General features: G+C 41.4%; 1 protein-coding gene across 6 annotated transcripts in view; it reads left to right on the top strand.

The window, feature by feature from the left end:
• The window catches only part of SMARCE1 (SWI/SNF related, matrix associated, actin dependent regulator of chromatin, subfamily e, member 1), a 33,668-nt gene extending 9,574 nt beyond the window's left edge, over window positions 1-24,094 (top strand). For 3 of the 6 annotated variants that reach the window (XM_050935229.1, XM_050935234.1, XM_050935231.1), the window contains 8 exons: window positions 45-125; window positions 676-807; window positions 3,965-4,136; window positions 7,105-7,277; window positions 8,572-8,673; window positions 9,351-9,561; window positions 10,362-10,556; window positions 23,967-24,094. In XM_050935229.1, coding sequence (XP_050791186.1) covers window positions 45-125; window positions 676-807; window positions 3,965-4,136; window positions 7,105-7,277; window positions 8,572-8,673; window positions 9,351-9,561; window positions 10,362-10,556; window positions 23,967-24,079 — 1,179 coding nt within the window. In that variant the 3' untranslated portion in view covers window positions 24,080-24,094. Of the gene's footprint in view, window positions 1-44; window positions 126-675; window positions 808-3,964; window positions 4,137-7,104; window positions 7,278-8,571; window positions 8,674-9,350; window positions 9,562-10,361; window positions 10,590-11,559; window positions 12,149-23,966 lie in introns of those variants that run through there. The other 3 variants (XM_050935232.1, XM_050935233.1, XM_050935230.1) reach the window with 2 other exon arrangements.
• The last annotated feature ends 3,523 nt before the right edge of the window (window positions 24,095-27,617 follow it).

Below are 27,617 nucleotides of genomic sequence, written 5' to 3'. Positions count from 1 at the left end.
TCTTAAGAAATGGATTTATCTGTTTTTGTTTTTGTTTTTTATAGGCTTCCTCTGGTATTACAATTCCCAAACCCCCAAAGCCACCAGATAAGCCTCTGATGCCCTACATGAGGTATAGCAGGAAGGTGGGTGCACAGTGTTTTGGATCTAGGTTTTATAAGTAGCATTAAAGGTTAAGTTTATGCGAAATGTTGATTAGTTATTTTAGTTCCAACTTCTAAACTCTATTATTCTCACAACCTGCAGAGCTTACTTATTCATAATGGGAATTTTAAAACGCAGTTGCTTTCCCCATCAGAATAACGGCAACAATAGTCTAACCATATGGTAGCCACCTTCTAGGAAAACAAAAATTATCCCTCAGACAAAAGGTCAGCACCCTCAATTTTCCTGTGTTATGTATTTTATCTACAGGGTTGGGGAAGGGAAATTAAGATTTTTTTTTTTTGTAATGGTTATGAACTACCATTGCCCCTGCTGTCAAGGATCCACATATTGTTAGCACTTCCACTGTCTTCCTGCCCCAAAAAGTAATCACTGGAGGTAGCCAGACTTTCTTAATATAGCTTTGTTTTATAGTGTTCTTTTCCGAAAGAATACTAAGATGATACCATAAAACATTTAATTTGGAAGTGTTTACATATCAGTAGTAAAGCTCCAGCTGTTTCTGTTAAGGTCTGGGATCAAGTGAAGGCATCCAACCCTGACTTGAAGTTATGGGAAATTGGCAAGATCATTGGAGGGATGTGGCGAGATCTCACTGATGAGGAGAAACAAGAGTACTTGAATGAATATGAAGCAGAAAAGGTAAAAGGATGAAATCTTTTGTTGTTAATGCTGATTCTCTCACCTTAGGCCCCTGGCACCACTGTCATAGAAGAGTTAAGCTTATTCCCCAGTGCAGCAGGAGAGTTAAGCATGTGCCTAACTTTAAGCACATGAGTAGTCTCATTGAAGTTAATAGAGGGTTCTCATGCTCAAAGTTAAGCATATGCTTAAGTGCCTTGCTGAATTAGGGCCTTGTAACATTTCATAGTACATATAAATAGGAAATAACTTCTTAGGTCAGCTAGTCCTTACTAGGATTGTTCCCCACAATATGTCCTCCATCCTGTGGTGTTGGATGTTTTTATTCTAGAAACTACTCTGAGAATCAAATTTCATCTTTCCTATATGGTGGCTTGTGTGTGTCGTTTACTAAGCCCTGTGTATACTGATAAGCCTCTTGATCATAATCGTGTGTCAACAGGGACTTCAGTTTTTAGACCCTACTCAAAATGAAATGTTTATATTTAATAGGAATTTTAACTGAGTGTACTTGATTTTTTCCGCACCAAAATCCTCTTTCAGAACTGATTCTCTGTAGCTTCAGCTGGTCAGTTATGAATATGTGTGTAAGAATTAATTTCCATGGTACAGCCTTGCAAAATTTTACTCTGCTAGAATGTTTTTTTGGTTGTTGTTTTTGAAGGGCAAGTAAAATATCACTAGTTTTTCATTATTGATCATCATGGCAAAGAGCAATAATTTTCTGTCCATGCTGATAGTTTTAAAGAGTTCTGCAAGGCTGCTTCAGTAATAGATATCCAAATCTATGTAGGACAATTACAAGCTGGTTGTTTGACATCTCTTGTGTTGTGTTAAAATGGCAGCATCTGAAGTCATAGGTAACCTGGTCAAATAAATGCTTAGAACTGTTTTCATCCAAAATACCACCTTACTATTTTTAACAAAGAGAAAAATTATTTTAAATTAGGGTTTTGCCATTTGAAGCAAAATCAAGGATTCTTACTTTTTAACTCAATAAAAAGACTAATTTAGTAAAAGTTAAAGGCACCTTCGCGTCCATACAGCAGTATCATACAGTGTAACTGACCTTTAATACAGAGCATCTCAAATCAAGTGAAAGACTGTACTCGAAAAAGTAGTTATCAATGGTTTGCTGTCAGACTGGGAGGGTGTATCTGTAATGAGTCAGTCCTGGGTCCAGAACTATTCAGTATTTTCATTAATGACTTGAATAATGGAGTAGAGTGGAAAGTATACTTAAGTATTTTCAGATGACACCCAGCTGGGAAGGGTTGCAAGTACTTTGGAGGACAGGAAAAGAATTCAAAACAACATTGACAAATTGGAGAACTGAATTCGACCAAGATAAGTGCAAAGTACTACACATAAGAAAGAAAAATCAAATGCACAACTACAAAATGGGAATAAATAGCTAGGCGGTAGTATTGCAGAATATTATGTAGGGATTATAGTGGTTCACAAATTGCATACGAGTCAACAGTGTGATGCAATTGCAAAAAAGGATATCATTCTGGGGTGTATGGAGAGGAGAGTGGTATGTAAAACCTGGGAGGCGATTGTCCCACACTACTTGGGACTGGTGTGGCCTCAGCTGGAGTATTGTGTCGAATTCTAGACACCGCTCTTTAGGAAAGATGTGCACAAATTGGAGAGAGTCCAAAGAAGAGCAACAAAAGGAAAACCTGACCTGAGAGGTTAAATGGGCTGGACATGTTTAGTCTTGAAAACAGATGACTGGGGAGGGGAGAGGCTTATAAGTTTTCAAATATATTAAGGGTAGTTAGAGGACTGTGATCAATTGTTCTCCCATGTCCACTGAATGTAGGACAATAGTAATGGGCTTAATCTGCAGCAAGAGAGTCTTAGAAAGTTTTTCTTGATATCTAGCCAAACTGTAAGCTCTGGAATAGGTTTGCAAGGAAAATTGTGGAATCCCCATCATTGGAGATTTTTAAGAACAAACACCTGTCAGGGGTAGCCTAGATTTACTTGATCCTGCCTCAGTGCAGGGGGCTGGACTTAATGACTTCCCTTCCAGCACTACATTTCTGTGGTTCTGTGAAAATGTTTATTTTGAGTTTTTAAAGCAAGGTTTAAAAGTGGAATTTAAAGAAGTGGTTGAAATGGTCAGTAGATCAATGCAGGCAGGTAGAGTAATACAATTCTGCTACCTGAAGTGAGAAAATAGACTGTCTGGGTCACCCCTAGCCACGTGTAGGGAGGGACTGAAGAACACAATAAAAGAATGGAAAGTGGAAATTTCAATACATGATGATGGAATTGACAAAAATAAAAAATGGTTCTGGCCTGTCCTGGAGGAGATGATAGGCAGACTCTGAGATATGAGGCGTTGGGGTGAGGGAGGAGAGGACATCAGGATCAAGGTTAACTCTCAGGATTTCTGGATGTGTAAAGTAGTCGGAAGTGATAGAATTGGAAACCTGGAATGACTCTACAGTAGTTATAGACAAAACAAAGCATTGCTTGCAAGATTTAATCTTTAATCATTGCAGTGAGGATAGCATTAAACTTCCCAGAATTAAATTGTTCTTGACTCTTGTGTGTTGGTGTCCCACCACCACTCAAATTAGTAGTGCACCATAAATCAAGAGCAATATGAAAGAGGTTTGTGTAATTCTTTCCCCTACAGAGAATTCATTCTCAGGAATTTGGCTGGTGGTTCTTGCCCACATACTGAGAGTCTAAGTGATCACTGTATTTGGGAACGAATTTTCCTCTAGGTCAGATTGTCAGAGACTCTGGGACTTTTTGCCTTCCTCTGCAGCATGGGGCATGGGTTGCTTGCTGATTTAAATTAGATTAAATGATGCATTCTCTCTAATTTGAAGTCTTTGAATCAAGATCTGGGGACTTCAGTACCTCAGCCAGAGGCTATAAGTCTATTGCAGAAGTGCATGGGGGAGGTTCCGTGTTCTGTGATGTGCAGGAGATCAACTAGATGATTACAATGGTCCCTTTTGGCCTTAGTCTCTGAGTGTATGTAACTAAAAGAGAAGTGTGGTAGAAAGAGAGGCAAATCATCTATGCCAAATTGTCCTTTTGGATATTTGGCCGATGTCAATAAGCAGAACAGGGCTGCCAGGGTACAATAGATAGTTTTTATTTCAATAAAACAGTATCCGTCAAATTTCAGATAGAGTACAATGAATCCATGAAGGCCTACCATAACTCACCAGCTTACCTTGCCTACATCAACGCAAAGAGTCGGGCTGAGGCTGCGTTAGAAGAAGAAAGCCGACAAAGGCAATCACGCATGGAGAAAGGTGAACCCTATATGAGCATCCAGCCAGCAGAAGACCCAGATGGTAAGCAGAAAGGAGATTGGTATACACTTTTGGTGAGGTATATTTTTACTTTAGAATCTACAGTAAGTTTCAGACAGCTGTTTTATGTATTCCCATGGTATTGAAAACAATTAATATTTCACTGACTTACTCCTGGACTATAATGGGAAACACTTGCACACCATATAACAAAGAAAACTTGAAATGTATAACTTTAGTGCTAACTTTCAGAATCATCTTACCTCAAACTACATGTTAAGGTGACACAACTGTTCTTCTTACGCTTAAGACTGAATTGACCACCAGCAGCCAGGCCACTCTTAAAAAGTTCTTGTAAACCTCTAATGGTGCTAAAAATATTTTCAGAATGTCTGTTTCAGACTTGACGAGTTGATGGTGGTTTAGGCTACAACTGTGCTAAAAATTTCCATTCTAAATTTCACAGCAGAGATTAACAAATGTAGTGTTCACTACAGTAACATACACAAGAGTGGGAGCAAGCTAATGCTGCAGCTCCTGTCCCATTCTGATCATTGTAACCTTGTGCACGGGGTTGCAGTGCCACTCGGGCTTTGTCCCATTTACCCCTCTGTAAATGGAAATGGAGGAGCTGATGGGTCAAATTTGATTGGCTTTGCAACCTAGCATATGAGGTCACAGAACATGTGGCAACACTTGTTTTGCGGGCCTAATCATATGTATTTTTTACAGCCATCTCTAAGATTTCACGGACTTTATTCAAATGCACGTTTTCTGTGATCTCAGTGACAAGATCCATAGACCTATTTGTAGTCATGCAGTACTTTGTACTTCATAGGGGTCCTTCAGTCCTGCTTGGATGGAATGTTGTACTCTAATAATAAGTGCAGCAGGTAGTTCTGGCAGACTCTACTTAATTGTTGTCTTTTGACTTCTTCCTTATGGTGATTGAACACACCTCAGCAGCTGAACTTAAAAAGGCTTCTGTCAGTTATAAGATAACTTGTCAACACAAAGTGCAACTTAATGAAGAAATTGTCAAAACATTTTCTTTAATTGAAAGGAAATACCACATTGGCATCCATATCACACCCATTGAGAAAAGTCAGGCAAAGATATTGTCAATTTCAGTTTTTAAAATGTTAAAAGGCTGACTGAATTATCTGTTGAAACCTGAGGATGAAAAATGCAGCCAGACAATTACACCTCCTCCTCTCCCCCCTCACCCCCCGAGCAAGCACAGCATGAGATAATTCCCATGGTAAATAGCACTTTCCGCTGTGTGCAGTATAAACTGTGTAAAGCACATGAATGTGCCTGGGATTTGTTACTACTATTTTCAACTTTATTTTTATTTTCAAGTTAATCTAATACTTTATACATTCCAAATGTGAAACTGGTTTTTTTTCTTCTTCCAGAAAAGCAATAATTCAGTCTGACGAGTTTCAATCAAAATCAGCCTTCTCAGTAATACTTTCTGGCATAACAGAATTTTATTTTCAATTTTTCCCCTCCAGTTTTGTAAAGAGTGGAGCAACAATCTCAGCGTGTATCCCATAACTGGGAAAGTTGTGTAAAATAAAAAACAGAACTTAGACATTTAAAGGAGATGGGGAAAGGTTTTTCAGTGATGACAATGATAGTCCTCCTATGCTTTCTTTTTCTATCCTCATCCTTTAAAATTTAGGAACCTTTTCGAAATTACAGTGATGGGACTATTGAAAACATTAAGGGCATGTCATCATGTGGCAAGCTGGAGTGGGAATGTAGCTCAACTAGCTTGCTGCAGTCTAACTGTCCTTGATGATCCTGCTGTGGCAGGGTCATTTTGAAGCAGGAATAGATCAAAGTGCATTAATGAATTGATAATGCGCATCAGCTGTTTCCAAACAGAAAGCAGACTGTGGCAGGCTGGTGCAGGGTAGATTGACCCATTTGTTTGGCCTAAACTGAACAGTCCTGTAGAGAAGTCCTAAAATAAGAGAGAACCATCTTAATAAATCTTGGAGATTATTTTTTTTTTCTGGTTGTTCTGCTTTTTAAAGTGAATAGTACATTCAGTAATGTTTGGTTAATATAACAGTTTCACAAATAGTTACATATAATCCTCAGAATAATATCTGCCTAAACTCCTATTTTGCCACAGAGCTAAAGCTCCTTTTTAATTAAGGAAAAAATTTCTTTGGTCTATCATATATCTTTTAGGGTAGTTCATCTTCTACAAACATATCAAAGAAAGGCAGTTGGTCATAGGCTTGAGACCAAACCTTTCTCTGGTATTTTCTGCTCCTCCCTCAAGAAGCTTGTAGGAGACTAGCACATGACATTTGTTAACCTATAATTTTCTTCTAATGCATGTTTGTTTATCTCAATTTTTTTTCCACCAAGTGATTTTTGCTAATTAATTGCTTGTCTTCTGTGAACAAACTTAGAATAGGTTTTGTTAGTGTGGCTTTTTTACATTAGGACCTGAGTAGCTGAGCATCTGCCATTTCTGTTTACTTCAGTTGGTGCTGCAGGTGCTCAGCACTTCTGAAAACTAGTCCCTTTAAGTTTGAGGCGCAGAATTTACTTTCGTTGAACTCTCATCTGTGTTTTAATGAGGAATTTATTGTAGTGAGCACCATAAATTGTGAAGTTTCATTATCAGAGTTTGAGTAATCAGTGTGTTTTTCTCTCTTGTTCTTGACACATGAAAAGTAATGTGTTGGCATAGGCACTGTTTGCTGTTTAAAGAGAATAGATCAGTTTGTAGCTGTGTGTGGGATCTGGCTAAAATCATAGCTCCCATGCTCTGCTGTTTCACAGCACATAAAATACTGCATTTCAAAATTAAGTTTTTGATTATTTTACTGCTCTGTAATTCTGGTATTTTTGTACATAAACTTATTCATGGTGTCATGGCAGCAGTTTTGTTCCTGGCTGAATTGAAGACTGCAGTGTGTTTTAAGGATACATTTTAATGAGACTTGCCACTTGACTTGTCTAATTTGTTAAATGTTTGTTTCAGATTATGATGATGGATTTTCTATGAAGCACACAGCTACAGCCCGCTTCCAGAGGAACCACCGTCTGATTAGTGAGATACTGAGTGAAAGTGTGGTACCAGATGTCCGTTCCGTTGTCACTACAGCTAGAATGCAAGTTCTCAAACGTCAAGTTCAGTCTTTAATGGTTCATCAGGTAGATATTTCAGAGTGGTAGCCGTGTTAGTCTGTATCAGCAAAAAGAAAGAGGAGTACCTTAGAGACTAACAAATTTATTTGGGCATAAGCTTTTGTGGGTTAAAATCCACTTCATCGGATGCATGCAATGGAAAATACACTGCATGCATCTGATGAAGTGATTTTAGCCCACAAAAGTTTATGCCCAGATAAATTTGTTAGTCTCTAAGGTGCCACAAGTACTTCTCATCCGGTAAATATTAATTACCTAAAACTTATTAAATATAATGGTTCTGGGCTGTACTCCAAGTTTAAAATAATTTGAATCATCTACATGAATGTACTTGTTGCAGTGTCAGAGTACTCTTCATGCCCCAGATAACTAACCTCTCCCTGGCTTTTTGGGAGGAGCAAGGGATAAGTCCAAACGTCTGTCATTGCCATGCATCATGCAATATTGTGACATTGTATCTACTAAAGGATACAATGCAGTGATTAAGAGGTGTAGATTAACCTCTTAATTATACATCATGTCACAGTCCTCTGCACTTATATAGCCCTTCAACATGTAAAGAAAAGCTTTTGATTTAAAGGTATTGGTGCAGTTATGATTTTCAATAGCTTTTTACCTATAGCTATGTATTTATTAGTGGCCCTCTTTTTAATGTGGTAAATCTTCCTCCTTTTTAACATTTGTAACTGAAAATTAAAAGCATAAGTGACTGTCTAATAACTCACATTTAAGACACATTTCAATTAACTTCAACACCAGATTCGTGTGTGTGTACCGACTGATATATATTGTACGTGTATGTATATACATAGCACTTGGGCAGGTTAGGCAGAGACACGAGAGAGTGAAGATTTCTTTTTAAATTGCAAAAGAAAGTGGAAAATGTGTTGCATCCGATTTCCTTCTCCTATTTTAATCCCCATTTGTATTGTACTAGTAATGCGCTAGGCACAGTCAGTGTACAGAAAGACACAGATTGCATGTCTGAAGATTGCAAGCTCTTCAGGTCAAGCACCTATCATCTTCTGTGTTTGTAAAGGGCCTAGAACTCCTTAGGGCACAATAGAATTCATCCAATTTCTTTATGGTTTCTTATTACTACGACTTGGGGATGGGGGGCTTCCCTTATTTGCACATTTGAGATATTGAGCATCAAATCAGGAAAGTCAGATTTCACCATAAGGGTGAGATGGATATAAAAAAAGTTGATCTACGTTGTCTGTATGCATCAAAGCATTTTATTCAGCATTTGGTATATTTTGAGTATTAAGTTTCATAACTCAGTTACTTTCACTTTTAGCGAAAACTGGAAGCTGAGCTCCTGCAAATAGAAGAGCGCCACCAGGAAAAGAAGAGGAAGTTCTTGGAAAGCACAGAATCCTTTAACAATGAACTGAAGAGGGTACAGCTTTAAAATGTTCTCTCTTCTTCTAGGACACTACTTGTTGCACATTATTTAGCAAGAGTCCTCTGCCCAGCTTCTGTCTCACTCTTCTGAATATAGAGGGTTCATGTTCTAGAATATTTTCTGTGCCCCAGAGCTATAGAATGCAGCGAGTCTTGGGCAGAGGGCTTCCATGTCCCTCGGTAATTCCAGGCTTCTGCAATGGCCCAGTGGGGTTATTAGCAGCCAACATAATTAAAAGCAGCTTTCAGACTGATCTAATTGAAGCCAAGGAGACCAGCACTGTGCTCCCAAGGCCAAGAGATGGCAAAGATGGTTTAAAGCCACCCTTGTGTGCACGCTTCTCAAATGCACTATGTATTCCTTGAATAGAGCTGAGAATCAAGGCCTACATTGTTTTTCCGTTTTTGCTGCATAGTCTTATCCCAGATCTCTGTGAGAGAACTGATATTCTATAGCTGCTGGAGCTCTCCATTTTACATTCTTAAATTTAGCAAACCAAGGTGCAATCATTGTCCCATGCAGAACTACTAAACTCAGAATGAGGATTTCCTCTGTTATGTTCCAAAATGCATTTTTAATGCACAAGATACCTGCTTTGCCTGACACCAAAATGCTAAACTAAGAGACAAAGTACTGCATTAATAAAAGGACTTTTCTCTTCTGATTGCTAGTTATGCAGTTTGAAGGTGGAGGTGGACATGGAAAAAATAGCAGCTGAAATTGCTCAGGCTGAGGAACAGGCCCGCAAGAGGCAGGAGGAAAGGGAAAAAGAAGCAGCTGAGCAAGCTGAATGCAGTCAGACAAATGCAGCATCTGAGGAAGAGCAAGCAGTTAACAAGACAGAGGAGAAGAAGGAAGAAGAGAGCGCTCCCATGGAGACAGGTAACTGCATGTGGAGCCTGGCTTCAGAATTCTTCCATCAATAGAACAAGCAGGAAAGGCCATAACTAACATTTAGGGTTTTTTCACCTTTAAATAACCTCCGTTTTGAAAAGGGAAAAAAGAATAGCAGCAAAAACAGTATATTGTGCAGGATGTGTGGTGCACCCAGCAGAAAAGGTTTGATTTCCAAACCTTCCCTAAATCTCACCTTATCTTTTAGTCATTCATGTAGATTGAAACAAAACAGGATGTTTTCACTGCACCAGTGAAGGAGGAGAGGGAGCTCTCCCTCTGGGTTTAGCAGACGTGGGAAAGCTGCACTTCCCTGGCTGTACCTGACTGCTTTAACCTTTGCTTACCTCCCCCACTATCAAATTTCCTTGCCAAACCAAAAGTGGTGGCACTAGTGGAAGAATCAGATATTGTAAGCATGACTGCATCATTTTGAACCACAGCTTATTGTCGCAACAGTTGGGGTAGGTGAGTATGGTAGAGAAGTTGGAGTTCTAGTGCTCAATTTTCTTTTTTTCTTTGTGGCTAGCGTTCTTCTTAGGATTAGAGGCTGCAGGTTACTTCTAAGTAGTAGTGTGGATGGTACCTTGTATATTCATGCATGTTTTATGAGATTTTTCCAGAGCAGTAACTACTAAAAATTTCTAAACAAGGTAAATTATTGATATCAAATAGTATCAAAGATATTGCTGACATTTCTTTCTCCCCTGTAGCTTTCTAGCTCCTAAAATGTATTTGCATTGCCAACTGTAGTGGTGTAAATGACACTGAGAAATGTCTTCTTCCAGAGGAGGCTCACCCAGAAGAAACTACAGAGAACCAGCAGAATGGTGAAGAAGGAACGTCCACACCAGAAGATAAGGAGAGTGGCCAGGAAGGGGTTGACAGTACTGCAGAGGAAGGAACTAGTGATAGTAACACTGGTTCAGAGAGCAATAGCGCAACAGTTGAGGAGCCTCCAGCAGACCCTGCCCCTGACGATAGTGAGAAGAAAGAATAAATATTGGTTTATTCCATGTCTCTTCTTAACAAAGTATTGTTTTGAGTTTAAAATGTGCTGTGTGCTTTTTTTTTTTAATTTGAATCTTCCTTGTCCATATGATTTTGTTACCAAAGGATAGGGGGCATTAACTACTTGATTAACATAATGTATCAATACCAGCATGGCCAACCTAAAGTATCCTTCCTGGGCTGGGTTTTCTCTCTCCCCCGCACCCCCCCTTCAAGTTAATGATTTTTTTCCTTAAGAAATATCAGGTACCTACTCTGTCCTAACTTGGAATTCCTTCAATGACTGCTGTGGTATCCCCTCCCATTCAGCTGAAGATTGGGTAAAGTACAGCTTGGGTTTGACCTTTTGTGAGGGTCACCAAACCATTCCAGTTCTCTGCCATAGCTTCGGGTGTTTTCCTCCAAATCCATCATCTTCGTTATCATAAGGGAGTACTAAATATGTATCTCAATCCTGGATGCTAATGAAGTTGCATTGAATTGGCTGTTGGGGAAACTTGTTTGCAGAATTTGTACTCACTGCTATACAATAAACACTGGGATTAAAATTTTTAGATGCTTTAGTGCAGTTTGCATTGGTGCCAACCAAGAAACTCCACTTGTTCCAGGCCATAATAGCGAGATCAGACCTCTTATTGCATAAGCCCCTCCACGGTTTGTTTTGGTTTTGCTTTGTTTCTCTCTATCTAACTGACTTAAATTCCTCTGGCTAAAATAATGGCTTCGTCTTTCATGTAATTGTCATGTTACCCTTATGCCTGGAAAAGAGCATGAAGTGTTAGAAGGGATAAACATACAGCGTCATGGCACGTATTGCCGCTTTGCTTTGCTTTTATAGCCGCCTCCAGTAAGTGCCAAATCCTTCAGCCTTTGCTCACTGAAAACTTGCCTTTAAATCTATGAAGAACTGTCTCAATAAGGGCTGCAGGACTTGGTCCTAATTCTTCTGTGTGGTCTCTGCTCTCTTTTGTACAGTAACTGTTTCACAAGAGAGAAGAGGCAGGTGGTTCTTGCATGCTCTGAAGTGTCATGTGCACATTTCCAAATGATCAGAAGCTCGATCTGCTCCCAGTGCTATTACTGTGGTTATGGTATGCCTCAGGGCTGTTTTATGTAATGTGGGATTTGTATTTGCATCAGTCTTTGTTTATCTATGCTCTTTGATCCCTTTGTTCAGTACAAATGATTTTATCCAAAGGTGTGGCAAAATATAAAGCAAGGGAATATTTACACATCATATTTCTTGCCCTCCCGTGCTGACTCTGCTGTAAACACAGAACAAACAGTAACAAATAGACACCTCCCTTGACATGAGCTTTCAAAATCTCTAGCAGTTTCAAAAACTGAAAATTCTATTGTCCCCTACCCCAAAAACCACCCCTTCCAAATAAAATGCTCCTTAACTTTTGATAAAATTAAGGCAGACACTGGACATTTCATGACTTTTTCCAGCTAAAGAGAGCACATGATGCATTTGCTTTATGTAAACTCTAGTATGTTTTTACTGAATAGTAGTATTTCTGATAGTGTGTTCTCTTTAAAAACAAAATAAAACCCTTTTGGCCTTTTTTAAAACAAAATAAAACCCTTTTGGCCTTTTTTAAAATGTTCTAAACATAATAAAATGGAACGTGTTTTTTTAAAAAAATCTGCATCAGTCTGTGTTATCTGTCTATTAAGACATTTGACTGTGTTTGATACAAAGAGCTCTCTGCCCCCCAGCACTTCTCCCTTTTAAATCAGAGATTAACTAAAATTTCAAGTCCACTATACAAAAGCCTCATTTCTGTAGTATATTAAATACAAAAAGTTATTCTACAATAATACTTGTTTTTGGGTTGGTTTGGAGTTTTTGTGTTTGCTCTTATCCTGAGAGCTTACATGTCAGATATCTCTGAAAATAATTCTGATCGTGTCTTTCAGTTTAAACCACTGAACACAAAAGATTTGAAATGGAAATGCCATAAGGAGCGGCTGACTTGTGATCTCTTTGCATATAAACATTTAACTCCCCTTGACTGATTTGAAATAATTTAAATGTTGTTAGAACAAAGTGAAATCTCCACAACATATTTTGGATTGGACTAAAAGCAATAATTGATTTGCAAGAGATGAACCAGCTGTGTTATCTGAGTATTTTAACATCTGACCCTAAATTCTGCCATGAATCACTGCTGTGCAGCCCCACTGACAGCAGAGGATTTCGCAAACATTAAGGAAGGCTGGACTTGGCCTTTGGGTTCCCACAGGCAAATTGTCACTAACTTGTATATTGCAATACTTCCTTTTAAATTGTGCATTTGTGGTGTGTACATGCAAAATGCATTATGGGCATATCATTTCCTCTTGCAGTACATACTGGTTAAGATTCATGTACACACTGTCCAAGATGGGAACTGAATATGTGAGATGCTATTTCTTAACCTCTTGACAGTTGGTGCTGAGTAAAGGCTTTTGCTGGACTGCCTTCAGTAATTTTTAGAACGTGTGGGTTCTTGTGTGAAACAACCGTGGGACTTGGCATCTAGAGTATTGCTTTAAGTCCTTATTGTGAAAATTATACCAACATCCTACACACACACACGCTCACAAGTTCACCTAGCCTCAGCATGGATGTGTTTTATCTTGTTTTACCCTTGGGGCAAATCTTGGAATAATAAGCAAATGTTTTGAAAATGTGTTGTTGTGGCAGAGAAGAATACACTTGTTATATAACCATGCCAGTGACAACTGAATATTGCTAGCACACCAGGAATGATTATTAACCAGTTACTACAGATAATTTAACTTTAGATGTTTATTAAAATGTACATACCTATCTTTTTAACTAGTACTGAAGATTAAATAGCATAAAATGCAGTTGGAAGTAAGGAAGAATGGTAGTTAATGGATCTTTTGTAGCTTTGGAGAGATAAAATGGCTCATTTAATTCTCTAAAAGGAAAATCGATAGTTCTGATTTTGGAACGTGTCCTAGGAGAAAAGTGCTTATTGATGGTCGTGGGGGTGGGGGCAGGGAATTCCAAAACGTGAGTGAGGAAGTGTTGATGGGAATTTTGGCTGCACCTTAGTCTTGTGAAAAAGATTGCTGGGTTGTTTTTGTTTTGTTTTGTTTTGTTTTGTTTTAAGGTCTCTGTATACTTTTTAAAACAAGCCACGTGAAACAAAGACCAAAACCTAAAAGTTGTTCTAAACGCTGTCTGTAAAAGTCTGGCTCCCCGCAGGTGAGAGGAGTGTTCCAACTTTATGCTTAAACAGTTGTATCTGTGTTTGGTTAAATTACATTTCAGGAGTTTCCCACCTGTAGCTTTACAAATTTGCTCCTGGAAACACAGCTACTAAGATTCTTGAGAGGATGAATTTTTCTAGAAATTACATGTTTGATTGTAACTGCTCCAGAAAGGTAGGCATATATGTATGGTTTTAAAAGTCCCTCTAACAATTTGGCCTGTCATTTCTAAAGAAGTGTACCACCCTAGAAAAAAAATTATATGATTCAGACACAAAACAAGCTTGATAATCAGGTGCTCCTGCTAAATTCAGCTACATATTTTCTTGCTGTCTTGGGAGGAAGGGAGACCTTTAATAAGCAGTATCAGATTAATTATATACTTGTCACTACAAAAGACTTTTTAAAATTGCCTTCCAGACCAAAGGCAAAACTTGTCACAAAGAAATCTAAACTTGTCTTAACTACCCCCTCCAAAAGCATTTAGTTCCTATATTCAAATTGTTACACAAATACTTTATTTGGATCATAGAAGCCTTGATCCACAAAGGGACTTGGGTATGGCAGTGTTGAGCGTCATGGCATCTATAAACTCACAGAAACATCATTGCAATCCACAAAGCCTGAATTAGGCACTTAGGCTCTCTATACAATGAATGAGAGGAGAGAGGTGCCTTTCAATGCAATAAGTAGGGAGCTACTGATGGGAGAGGATTGTGCTAAATCCCACCCCTCTGTCAGAGGCAGGTGTCTGTCTCTGTTTAGTGATCCCCAAATGGGTTATATGCCTGGCTCAGTCCACACAAAGGAGCTTGTAACTTTTAGCCCAGTGGTTAGAGCATTCACCTAGGATGTTTGAGCCCTAGGTTAGTTCCACCTCTGCCAGAGGGGAGAATGGATTGGAACAGGGATCGCTTACATCTCCGAAGAGTGCCCTAACCACTGAACCATCAGATAGTCTATGTAGACCAGGGATGGGCAAACTTTTGGCCCGAGGGTCACATCGGGGTTGCAAAACTGTATGGAGGGCTAGGTAGGGAAGGCTGTGCCTCCCCAAACAACCTGGCCCCCAACCCCCCCTGCCCCTTACCACCACCTCGGGACCCCACTCCCTATCTAACCCCTCCTGCTCCCTGTCCCCTGACTGCCCTGCCCCCTGACAGGTCCCTGGGACTCCCAGGCCTATCCAACCTCCCTGTTCCTCACCTCCAACTGCCCCCTGCCCCTTATCCAACCTCCCCACCCCCTTACCATGCCGCTCAGAGCAGCAGGACTAGCAGTCGCACCACTGTGCTTCCCAGCAGGAGCCAGCCACGCCACCCAGAGTGCTGGTGGCACGGGGAGCTGAGGGGGAGGGGCAGGCCCGTGGGCTGTAGTTTGCCCACCTCTGATGTAGAGTATAGAATTGTTCTTTCCCTTACTCTGACTTTTGAGACTTTATCTGCAGTGCAACTGTCATTTGGTCAGAGAGAGAAGAGAGGTTGTGAGAAGGACTCTAGTCCAGTGGTTCTGGCACCCATGTGTGGTGAGTGACCCCGGGGTCAGTCCACCTGCACCAACCGCTCATTATTTATCCACAGTGGAAGAGCTTCAACAGAAGAGACGGAGGGAGCCCGGCATCAGAGTATCCCAGAGCTCAGTGATTAGAACATTCATGAAAGGTGGGAGACCCCTATTCAAATCCTCCCCTCCCAACCCTCCGGGAGAGCAGGTGAATTGTACCTGGGTCTCCCACAGCCCAGAGGAGTGCTCTAATTATTGGGCTAAAAATTATAAGGTGGGTGGCAGCAGCACCTCCTCCGAGTCTACCAAATCGGGTCGCATTTAAAATCTACTCAGTCAGAGGCTGTCCATGGGATCGGGTCCTCCAAACAACTTAGGTGGATTCACACTTGCCTTCCCCCTGGTCATGAATTGCTCAGGGGTTTAGGTGGGAGATACGGTGTCTGGGCAGCTAGACAGAGGCACCGGTGTATGTGCCCAGAAATTTGGCACCGAGTGAGTTTAGGCACATACAGAGTTTGGTGGATCATAGTGGAGACTAAAAGTGGGAAGGACTCCTGAACCCAAGACTTCGGTGCCTAAGTACCTGTGTGGCGATGGGCCGGAGTTACTAATGTAATTGATTCTTGCAAATATTTAGTTTTCTTTGTTTTGTGCTATTAGTGCAGAGGCTCTTAAGTCTGAAAACTGACAACTGTCAATATTAAACTGTAACTTGCTCTAACCTATTCTCACTCCAACAATTAAAGTAACCTCTCTGTAAATTTGCTTAATTTCTGTTACTTTTATTTGAGTCTGTTCAGTTGCTCAAGGGTAAACATTGTACATGCATCTGCCATTATATTATTCTCATCCCTTTTGAAACATATAATTAGCAACAGAACACATACAGTGGGGAATTCCTCTTGTTAAAATCAAATTATTATAATTATTGGAAGAGGATAGAAAGGCAAGGCTGTTGCCCTTCTTAACTGATTAATGTTTTGGCGCTAATTAGCACTTTTTATATTTCTTAGTAGGATGGTTACTTTAGATATAAAACATGGAATACCTGACACACTAGCTCTTTTTATTCTCCCTGGATAGCCCTGGGATTTTTTCAAGTTATGCTGCTTAGCTGTATCCAATCAATATTGTATGCTCTTCAGAAATGAGGAAGTATTGGTGCTATTGGCTGAGCTCCCATTCAGTAAATGGTAAGTTATTCCTTTGATTAGATTCAGAGATTCTTTTCTTCTGTAATAAGACTTTGCTGACATTAAGAGACCTAGTTATTGGGAGCTTCTATGTTGTAACAGCTTTTATCTGATCACCACTGAGCTAGAGTGAGGAGAAATGTCCCCCTACATTATAACACAGTTAAGGATTGCATAGGCATTATATAATTAGGTACAGTATGAGGCACATTTGTGAGAATTCCCCTGAAGTATCAGAGGCCAAGGTTGGAAGCCTTTAACGCTGCTGTTTTGCAGTGTGCCCACTAGTGGGGCTAGGAGCAAGTAGGCCAAATCTGTTTCTTCTTTCCCTGACAGCTCTCAAAGCTAGGCCTCCAATACCCACTAGTGGGTTTTTATTAAGTTTTCAGAGTGGTTCAAGTAACCCAGGTAAGTAACGCCACTGGGGAGTGGGTAAAAGGCTCATACGAAGCCCAGGTGTGAAATCATAAGAAAAGGAAAAGTGCAGAAAGCTTTGAGTGATATGGGAATAATCTCAACATCAGGCCCTGATCGGCAGAGGTATTTAGGGACCTAAAGCTATAGATAGGCACAAAAGTGTCTAAACAAGTTAGCTGCCTCAAGTACATTGAAATCCTTGGGATTTAGGGGCCTAACCTGCTTAGGCATGTTTGAAAATCCCACCACGTGCCTGCCTACACCTTTCGGTGCCTAAAATGCCTTTTAAAAAATCTGTCCCTAATTGGCTGAAGTTGGTTTTCTGTGTAACAGGGAAGTGCATTTCTTTTAGACTAATGCTACTAATTTGGAAAAATCACTTGAGTATCCTTTGGAATACTTTTGTAAAGCTCATCCATATCAAGTAGGATATGCATTTTTATGTAAATAGCTGTTTATTTAAGAAATAATCTCCAGGGAGACCAAGACAAATTAAATATCAAAGTGAATAAAGTAAATATCAGCTGTTACATGGGTGGTAACTAGGATGACTCACTTGTGTGGTCGAGGATGAAGGTTAAATGCCTTCTAGTTAAATGAGGCTGCCGTTTAAAGCATACATCAATGTTGTACAACAGTTCAGGGCAAGAACTAAAGAAGAAGAAGAAGAATGTATCTATGTGAAATTTAAGTGGGGAATTTAGATAGGCAGAATCAAATTGCCTAAGCCAGAATTTTGGGATACTGAGGTTAACACTTGTCCACCCACACAGCAATGCTGTGGTGTTTTAAATGCCCATGAAGCTCAGAGGACCTTTGTTTTGTGCTTCATCCAAAAGAAAGCAGGACACCACCTCCCAAGCCTGTGACAGGGCGTTGGCTCAGAACCAGTGCTTAAAGTGGTCTGAAAGAAATGGGGAGTTGTAATGGGTAATCTGTCCCCTTAAGGGTAGTAGGGCCTAGGGGGTTAGCCAGACCACGTTCCATAGAATGCCCCTATGTTAAGGTTTGGGGAGTTTTGACATCCCCAAAAGCTTAGGAAAATGGGAGAGGCAGTTACAGGGAGAGATCTGGGGGAATAGTTTGTGTTTGTGGGGAGGAGGGGAGACTTGGTCTACTTTCCCATTATGTCCCTGGACCAGGAGCCTTGAACAGAGAGCAGGGCAAGGCTCCTGTCTCTCCCAACTAACCAAGACCAGCTCTGGGAAAGAGGTCTATGTTCTCGGAACAGGGAGATACCAGCAGGAGAAGGGGACCACCAAGGGGAAAAAGACTAAAATAAAAAGATGCCAGGGGTGGAAGAGCTGATAGGCCTGAATCAGGGAGGACAGCCCAACCAGGAGAACTCTGGCCAAATCAAAGTTTATTAGGATTATTTTGTTTTGGTTTTAATATTTAGTTTATAGGAAGCACCAGCAAAGCAGTATTCCTTCAAGTCAAGAAGAGACTTCCCAGAATGCTTTGAGGCAGACAGAACTGTGGCTAAACTGTTCATGCAAATTGACTCTTTCCCCAGGGTCCAGTCACCATGCTCCAATGACTCTTTAGTTAGTTACACAGAGCGGAACAGCTTCAGTAAGAGAGAGGAGGGAGCCCTACGTCAGAATCTCCTATAGCACCAATGGTTAGAGCACCTGCATGGGACATGGGAGACCCAGTTTTAAGTGCCTCCTCAAACAGGGGAGAGAGAAGATTTTATTTGGGGTCTCCTATACCTCTTGGTGATACATATATGGGATTGGATACTGGGTCTCCTAGGTGTGTGCCCTGACAACCAGGCTGCAGAGTCATTCTCACTCTGCTTGGCTCTATGAGTCTTCGAAGATTTATATACAGTGGAACAGCTTCAGTAGGAGAATTTGATGAAGAGCCACATCAGAGTATCTCAAGCTGTTCCACCTGGGTGGTGAGGGAGACCCCTGTTAAAATCCTTTTTCTTCCCCCTTCTCTGTCTGAGGAGGAATTGAACCTGGGTCTCCCCACATACCAGGCAAGTGGTCTAGCCTCCAGGTGAAAAGTTATAAGATGTAGGCGGCAGCAACCAGCATATGTGAGATTTTGAATGGGATCCGATTGGGAGGCAGCATCTGAGCATGCCTACCTGATTGGGCCTGTGGCCAAGATAGGCATCTGTCCACCTGTCTTTACCGGATCTGTGGTTCATTCGGGGGCTGAAGTAGGAGATAGACAGCTGGGTGCCTGGAGTGGGGCCACAGTGCACGTGCACAGAAGCAGAATCTTAAGCACCTAGGGAACTTTTTTCTGCAAAAATATAGGTGCTGATTGTGTTTAGGCGGCAGCTGAGCTGGAGTTTTGTGTGTTGCAGTGGAGCCTAAAACTCTGGGGCCTAGGCACTGAAGTACCTTTGTGGATCAGGGATTCTCTCTAGCAATGGCTAATCAGCAGTATCTCACATAGGTTTAATTACAAGGATTACCACAAAGCCCAGCCATTGAGGGTAGTGGGGATTAATTTCCCTAAATAGGGCAGTGTGCTGAGGACTGTCAGAGTGAGTAAAGAGACTCCTTCTGGCTTATTGAGCTGATCTGGGAAACACAGCTTCAGTGAGATGAAAAGGAGAATCTGGCTCTGGAAGCTTCTGTCCTTTATCTGCACCTTTGCTTATCCCCTCGCCAAAATAAAGATGCATTTCCTTAATAGAAGTAGCTACCAGTGCCAATCAAATAGTTAGGTCAAAACAAACCAATCCCAGGTTCATAAATCAATGAGTGAATTACCGAGACAGTTCGTCTCCATTATATGGAGCCAAGGCAAGAATCAGAGAGAGATGGATTAATGAATGAGGGTCATGAAGGACTACAGCAAATGCAGCCACTAGGTGTCCCTTGTAAGCTTTTATCTATAACTGTCAAGATACAGTAAGAATTACAGTTAAGTAGCTGTCAGGGATAAGAATGCAGATTTTACTCTGTTCTTGCTTGGAAGGCTATCAGCAATGAACTCCAGAAAGGACAGCATCAGGAATCTCTGGTTAGGCATATTACACACAGCTTATCAAATTCTGATCTGAGCCTGAAACTGTGGAGTTATCTAATTTGGAAGTATATTTCCCTGCCTGTTAAGGCTGTAGGAGACATTGATCCCATATTATAATACATTTTATACAAACTTTCTTATTTTCCTCCATCACTGACTGGAGAGTAACAGCTGTGGATTTCTTGCCTATCCCAAGCTATGAGAGAAATAGGTGAACAAATCAAGAAAACACCATAAAATGTTTTTATTGTCAAATGGAAAGCCACTTTTCACATGCAGCAAGCAGAAAGTAAAGTGATGTCTTGGAAGAATCTGTGCCGAATCCATTCTGCTTGTGCTTAAAGGAAAGAAAAGATGGGATCCAGGAACAGCAGAGAAATGTAATGACACCACCTATGTGTCACCAACAGCAGTCCCTTTAATGTGGAATATAATTGATTGCCAAGCCCGACTTTACATGCAAAGGAAAGCAGTTGAAAATGATGCACATCAGAGTGAAGTGTCAGTCTGCCAGGTACTGTTTGCATGAAGTATCTTGTCAATGGGATTTAGTGGCTCTGTGCACTTTGCCCCAAGATCTGCAGCCTACCTTGAGTTTCCCAAAACCTGAAGAGCTTCAAGAGTCTTGTGGGTTTTTTGCACAATATTTTAACTTCAGGTTGTTTTTGGAAAATGTGGTCGAAAGGAAGAAGAACCACATAGAATGTCAGTAAATGTCTTCAGAATCCACTGGCCAAGTCTGTTGCATGCATTACTGAAAGGAGTCACTACACATCGTACAGCCAAGTATACCTGTTTCCTTAACTTTCCAGGCACTCAGTGTGTACGGGTTTGTTTGTTTGTTTGTTTTGCTACACGGATGCTTTCCCATGCAGTTAGTATAGGTCAAGTTATTTTCTCAGATACGTCGGTGTAAATCTGGAGTAAACCCATTGCAGTCAATTCAATTATTAGTGGAAGTAATTTGGAGTTACACTTACTTAACAGAGAGCAAAATTTGGTCCCTAATGTTTGCAAAGTTCTTTATGATTCTTGGGGAAAGGTGATAAGAGAGTGCAAAAAACTTCAGTCTGTGGTGCATAACAACAATAAACTGATGTGTCTTCACTGCCAAAAGAGATGGGCTTTTACAATGGCACCCTGAATGCATGTTCTCATTGTAAAACTGAGTGAAGACCAGGAGTCGGCTATTTAAGCACATTGTAACTAGGCAAGTTCAACACCAGACCCCTGCCCCTCCTGCCAAGTTTGATCTTAACTAGCTACATTGTGGCAAAAACTATAGTGCCTAGCCTCCGCTAGGATTTTACATTGACAGCACTAACACGCGTTCGCTTTCTCGCTATAAGAACACACCTTAAGGCAGTGAAGACAAAGGTCCTGGTTTTTGAAGGTATTTAGGCCCCTGCATATGCAGTTAGACACCTAGTGGAGTTTTCACAAGCACCCATGTGCCTGGGAGTTAGACACAATCTCCTGCATTCGCCAGATCAGAGTATCCCCAGCTTCTGGCCCTCTTTGCTGTGGGGGCACTGCGTGAGTGCAGACTGCTCTGTTCAGTTTCTTTTATACACTTGGCTGGGGATGTCACTTGGACAAGATACAGGCTCTCACAAGCTGCCATGAGCCAGATTCTTAAGCATTTGGATCTCATCTTGAATGGACAACATCTTAAGCTTGTCATCCTTTTGGGTGACCTTCGCTCCTTTACTGAATTGACCATAACCCTTTAACTTCAGAAGTGAGTGTTCACAGAATAGGTATAACAGTCCTCTGTTGCCAGAATCCCCAAATCCCTTCTTCTCTGGGACTGGGACAGAGACGTTCTTTGTTAGTGATCACAAGTGGTCTTTCTAATGGTTGCAGCAGGAAAGGTGAACTCTCTGTGTGACTCTTAGGCCTTGTCTACACTACAAAATTAATTTGACCTCACTTAGGTCGATGTACAGCCACCAAGTAACTACTGCGGTTTTTGATGTTCACACTAGCTCCTGTCAGCAGTGCCTGTCTTCACCCCAAGCACTTCCGCTGATTGAACTGGCACTGCGGGGCACCCACAGTCCCACTGCTAGGGCTGACAGTCCAGAGCGCCACTACCGCTTCCTGGTGAGGGATTGAAGGAGAAAGAGGAGGAGAGCCCAAGCCAGGCGGTGACCAGGCTGGGGCTCTCCTCTCCCTGCCTGCAGTCCCTCACCAGGAGGTGGCAGCAGGGCTCTAGCTGTCAGCTGTCATCATCGGGGCTGACACCCAACAGGCAATGTAAGTAACTCAGTGTCTACACACACTGTTGCTCTACCTACATCAGCCTAAGTGCTGCTCCTCTTGCAGAGGTGGAGATACTAAGTCGATGTAGTGCAGGGGTAGACAACCTATGGCACGGGTGCCAAAGGTGGAACGCAAGCTGATTTTCAGTAGCACTCTCACTGCCTGGGTCCTGGCCACTGGTCCATGGAACTCTGCATTTTAATTTAATTTTAAATGAAGCTTCTTAAACATTCTGAAACCTTATTTACTTTACATACAATAATAGTTTGGTTATATATTATAGACTTATAGAAAGAGACCTTCTAAAATGGTTAAAATGTATTATTGGCACGCAAAACCTTAAATTAAAGTGAATAAATGAAGACTCGGCACAGCACTTCTGAAAGGTTGCTGATCCCTGATGTAGTGGGTGATTTACATCAGCGGAAGCATCATTGTAGTGTAGATACAGAGGTAGTGTAAACGTAAGCTGCTTCTCTAGTGTAGACCAGGCCTAAGTTTCCTGCTTTGTAGAATGACTGACTCCTGTGATAATTACCTACATCTCACAGGGGCTTCTGAAGCTTAATCAGTGTTTGTAAAGTGCTGTGAGGTGACCTAACGTGGCAGATGTTCTAAACGTACAAAGCGTTGTTGTTTATTATCTTACTGGCTTTTGATAGTGATTTGGAGCCAGATCCTGCAAACTTTCCTCATAAGAAACTCGTATTGGGCGTTCATCTGGCAAGCTGTAGGTCTGCAGGATTGGTCCTTGCTATGGTTTTTCCTGTCTCTTGCTGTTTTGTTCTCTCCCCTTTCCTTTCGTTGGCTTTTTGACCTTCAGGGCTTTCTTTGAAGTGGCTTTTTGTTATTGTCAAGGCGGCACATCATCTCACAGCAACATCACTCTTAGCCCTGCTTACACATCTGCTAGATGTGAAAGGCCACAATTTATTGTAAACAGCTAGAGTTTAGTTCTGTTCTTTGTTCTGTTGAGATGGGGCAAGAAAGCATCCTTTGAAATCCCATCACCATTTCTGGAGTTCTTAAGCATGAAAGAAATTAACAAACATAAAAATGAGAATTGGCATGGTGATGAGAGCATAAAAATTCAAACTAAAAGTCTGCATACCCTGTTATTTTCTACCAAGGATGGAGTGTGTTCAGAGAACCATAGAACTTTGAGGTGAAGAATAACAATTAAAGTGATCCAGACAATGCAGGAAGTTTTTTGTTCTATTCAACCTAATTATTCCCTCTTTTGATTCATCCCATTAAACCTAATTACACATCCTTGTTCCACCCTAAATAATTATTCTCCCTCATTGGTGTTAACACCTTTCAGATACTTGTAGACTGTTAATTATTGTATCCCCTCTTAGCCATTGATTAGCCAACCTATGCACAGTTAGTTCTCTTAATGTCTCATAAGTCATTACTTCTCTTTCTCAGCTCTGACCTCCACCCTTTCAGTGTAATCTTGGAAGCATCATTAACTCTGAGATTTCATAGATTCATGGAATATAAGATTGGAAGGAACTGTTATGATCATTCAAGTCTGAGCTGTTGCATAACGCAGGCCAGAGAATTTCACCCAGTTGTTCTGAAACAGGCTCAGTGATTTGTGGTACAACTAACTGGAGCAGATCTTTTAGAAAGACGTCCTGTCTTGACTTAAAGACTTTGGGTGATAGAGAAGCCAGCACCTTCCTTGGCTCCAGGAGTTAACTGCCCTCACTTTCTTTTGCACATTGATCCAATTTGCAAGCCTAAACTATTGCATTATTCCTTCTGCAGCCCAGACCAGCCTGCCTCTCCTTGCCACTCAGCTGAATGACTCCTTCATCCATTTGCTCCTTCTCACTTTGATGTCTGAAACTCCCTCCCCTTGGGACATCCTACATCTCTAAGGGCAAGTCTCGACTACAAAAGTAAGTGGACTTAAATTACATTGACAAGCCGCCACCGCAGTAATTTAATCAGTTGTACACATCCACTATATGCTCCATGTGTTGACGGTGGGCGTCCTCACCAAAAGCGCTTGCCCCGATTTAATTGCCGGTATGGGGCACTGTGGGACAGTTTCTGAAAGGCAGAAGCAATCAACGTAAGCAACGCAGCTTCTGCACTGACATTGTGTCGACCTAACTACGTCAACTGAAGCGCTACGCCTCTTGCAGAGGTGGAGTTATGAAGTCATAATTCACCCATTACATCACTGGTAGGAGCTACATTTCAGTGTAGATGCTTTCAGCTGCCTTATGTCGACCTAACTTTGTAGTGTAAGCCAGACTTTATATCCTAAGTTCAGGAGGCTGCAGCAGGCCCTCATCCTCGTACTCATGTTGTGAAGAAGACCTGTGTTGGTTCCTTCTCTACAAAACCATGCTCCTTCTCTTCCAGGTCCTTCATAGGCATCACGGCCCCAGCTGTCCCTGTGATCTCATCTTTATACAAACTCTACAACCACCCTGTGCTCTGCCAGGTCTGGCCTCCTCTCAATATCTCCTCTCTCATCCTCCGGTTGGAGGTTCATTCTTTGCTGCCAGCACGCCAGCTTTCTGGAGCGGTTTCAGTTGTTCCTCAACTTTTTTTTTTTTTTTTTTAAATGAAGCTCAAAGCCCATCTTTTTTATGCCATCTGCACCCAATGAGCTGTCAATGACTTCACCGCATTGGTGCTTATTATTAACAGTTCTTGGTGCCTCTCTTTGTTTACTGCTTCCACCTGAATTATAAAGAACAACGCCTGCTTGCAGGCGTCTATTTGCTCTGGTGAATCTCTCCTACCTGTACTATTGTTCATCTCATCGACTTGCATCAGACATCTGTCTGGAAAGCTGTATAAAGCCCTTACAGTGGGCAGAACTAAAACTCAGGGTTTTCTACACATTTAGCCAGCTCTGGGCTTTACATTGACTTCTAGTTAAATCCCATCGCGGTTAGTGTCCCATTCCTGGTGAAGTCTGGGCCCTTTGGCCTCCCTGCAGCTACAGGCCTGGCAGCTTTGTCTAAAGCAGCTCTGCTTAGCTCCTATGACACAAATGTGACAGTCTGGGAGCCACTTCCCTTAGCATATGAACATTGGGTAAATGTGCAGAGAGCTCGCCAAGTGGTTTACTTATGTCAGTAGAAGAAACAGGAAAAGTACCCAAGAACCCTGACGCTCATGTCCTGCTTTGAATGCTAAATTATTCCCTAAAATGCATATTAAATATAACCCCACACCAAACTATTCTACTTCTTAAAACAAAAAGAGAACTGAAGAGAAGCAAAGTAGCATAATTGAGAGGGAGGTGGATTCCCAGTGACAGCATGTCTGTGCCCTTTACGTGTGTTTGGCCAACAGAGAATGCTGAGTCACATGGACTTGTGGTTAGCTGGGATTCTGCATCCTTCTGGCAAACTGCCTGGCTCTGATTATCTGCAAGATGTGCCTGCTGCACGGGCGCTTGCTTCCTCCTTCGTGTGGATGGGTGTCACTGGAACAGCCACAGCAGGAGAAAATATTCACATGATCTTTCAGGACATCCCCTAAAATCACAAAATTACCCCCCTGGCTGATGTATGCCAGCTCACCCTGGCTTTTAATGTCAAGAATTCCCTCAAGATTTCACTTCTGCTATTTTTTTTTTTGTTTAAAAGGCACACTGACTTCTGTGAAACTGAACTTTTCCAGGGTTCCCCCCACCCCCGGAACTCTGTATTACCAGCTTGAGAAGTGGCAGGGACATTTAGGAAGTTAGAAGCAAAACTTCTGGTGAGAGAATGCAGAGATGTGACACTCTGGCTCTCCTGTGTATCTTATTTTGCATAGAGAATTTTTCTGCACTTCTCTGGCACAGAAAGGGTAACTGCACATACGGAGAAGATGGCATAGTTGTCTCCACAAAGTTTCAGGTGCTTCACTGCACTTTCATTTAGGGGGCAGATGACAAAAGCAGTTAGATACCCATCTCTTATTGAAAATCAGTGGAAGTTGGGCACTTAAGTGGTTTTGGAAATCCTCCCCCTTAGTGACCTACTGATTTCCCAGCCTAGATGAGTCTGGACTTCCTTCAGTGATTATGGGAGAAATCTTCCCAGCTGGGTCAGAAAGCACGCAGAAGGGTGAGTAGTAGTCTGGGCTGCCATACATCAAGAGGCATTCTTCCACAGTACCGTAATGTGTGGCAGTATAGAAAGGGCTTGGAGGGAGGGCAGGGACCAGTATGTCTGAGATTTGAATTTAGCCTTCAGCATTTTACTTGGCAATGCAAAACCTTTTTTCTGATACTTGGGCCTGGTCTACGCTGGGGCGGGGGTTGTCGATGTAAGATACGCAGCTTCAGCTATGGGAATAGCGTAGCTGAAGTTGATGTATCTTATTTCGACTTACCTCCCGTCCTCACAGCGTGGAATTGACGGCCGCAGCTCCCCATGTCGACTCTGCTACTGCCGCTCGCCCTGGTGGAGTTCCAGAGTCGATGGGAGTGCGTTTGGGGATCGATCTAGCACATCTAGATGAGACGCAATATATCGATCCCCGATAAATTGATTGCTACCAGCCAATGCGGCAGGTAGTCTGGACGTACCCTTAGCCTTACTCTCTGCTGGGATGATTTCAATCCCTTAGCTGGAAAGGATTTGTTAATACTGCTAGCTCAGTGCATTTTATGAGATAATCCATGAAATCCAATTTGGCTGATTTTTTGCACTTCACTACATGGAAATAGGTGGCAGTGAGCAAAAATTGGAATTTCCAGCTGATGGGAAATTCTGATATTTCAACATTTGTTTGGGACAAAAAGTCAAAATAATAAAAAAATTTTGTGGAGTGAAAATTTCAGAAAAATTTTGATTTGGAAATCTTGAATCATTTCCTTTTGGGTCAGATATGCAGATACAGTTTAATATCTGTGATGGCACAGAGCCTCTTGAGTGGTGTATTCAGATGCCTTCTGCCATCATTACACTCTGTGGGCCAGGCTACCTGTCCAGATTACATCTCCCATGATGCATCACATGGTTCAGTGCATCATGGAGATATAGTCCAACCAAGAAATACAGCCCATACCGCTGAAGCACTACAACATCCTAGGCAGATTCAATTTAACGTTAAACTGATTTAAAACAAAATGTTTCGGTTCATTGCAGAAAACAAAAATGTTTCTGATCAGGTTGAACCAAATTTTGTTTCAATTTATTTTTAATTTCCCGTAGAAGAGTCTAATTTTGTGGAAAGTGAATGTGGGGGGTGGGGGAGGTTGCTACCAAAACATCATTTTAATGGACAATTCCCAAACAGTTTTAGAATTAGGTTTTCATGTAATGAATTGTAATGCTGATTTCTTCTTCTTCTTCTTTCTTTTGTTGCAGTCTTGATTGGAAGTAGTAAAAGGTGGTTCTAGCATAATATCTGTCACTTCCTGAATCTTCTCTCTCATATGGTTTGTTTGGAAAAAAAATG

Source organism: Gopherus flavomarginatus, chromosome 25 (genome assembly GCF_025201925.1).
Source record: "Gopherus flavomarginatus isolate rGopFla2 chromosome 25, rGopFla2.mat.asm, whole genome shotgun sequence".
NCBI classification, from domain to species: Eukaryota; Metazoa; Chordata; order Testudines; family Testudinidae; genus Gopherus; species Gopherus flavomarginatus.
Note: the sequence above shows the minus strand (reverse complement) of the source record. Positions and strands in the feature narration are given on the sequence as shown.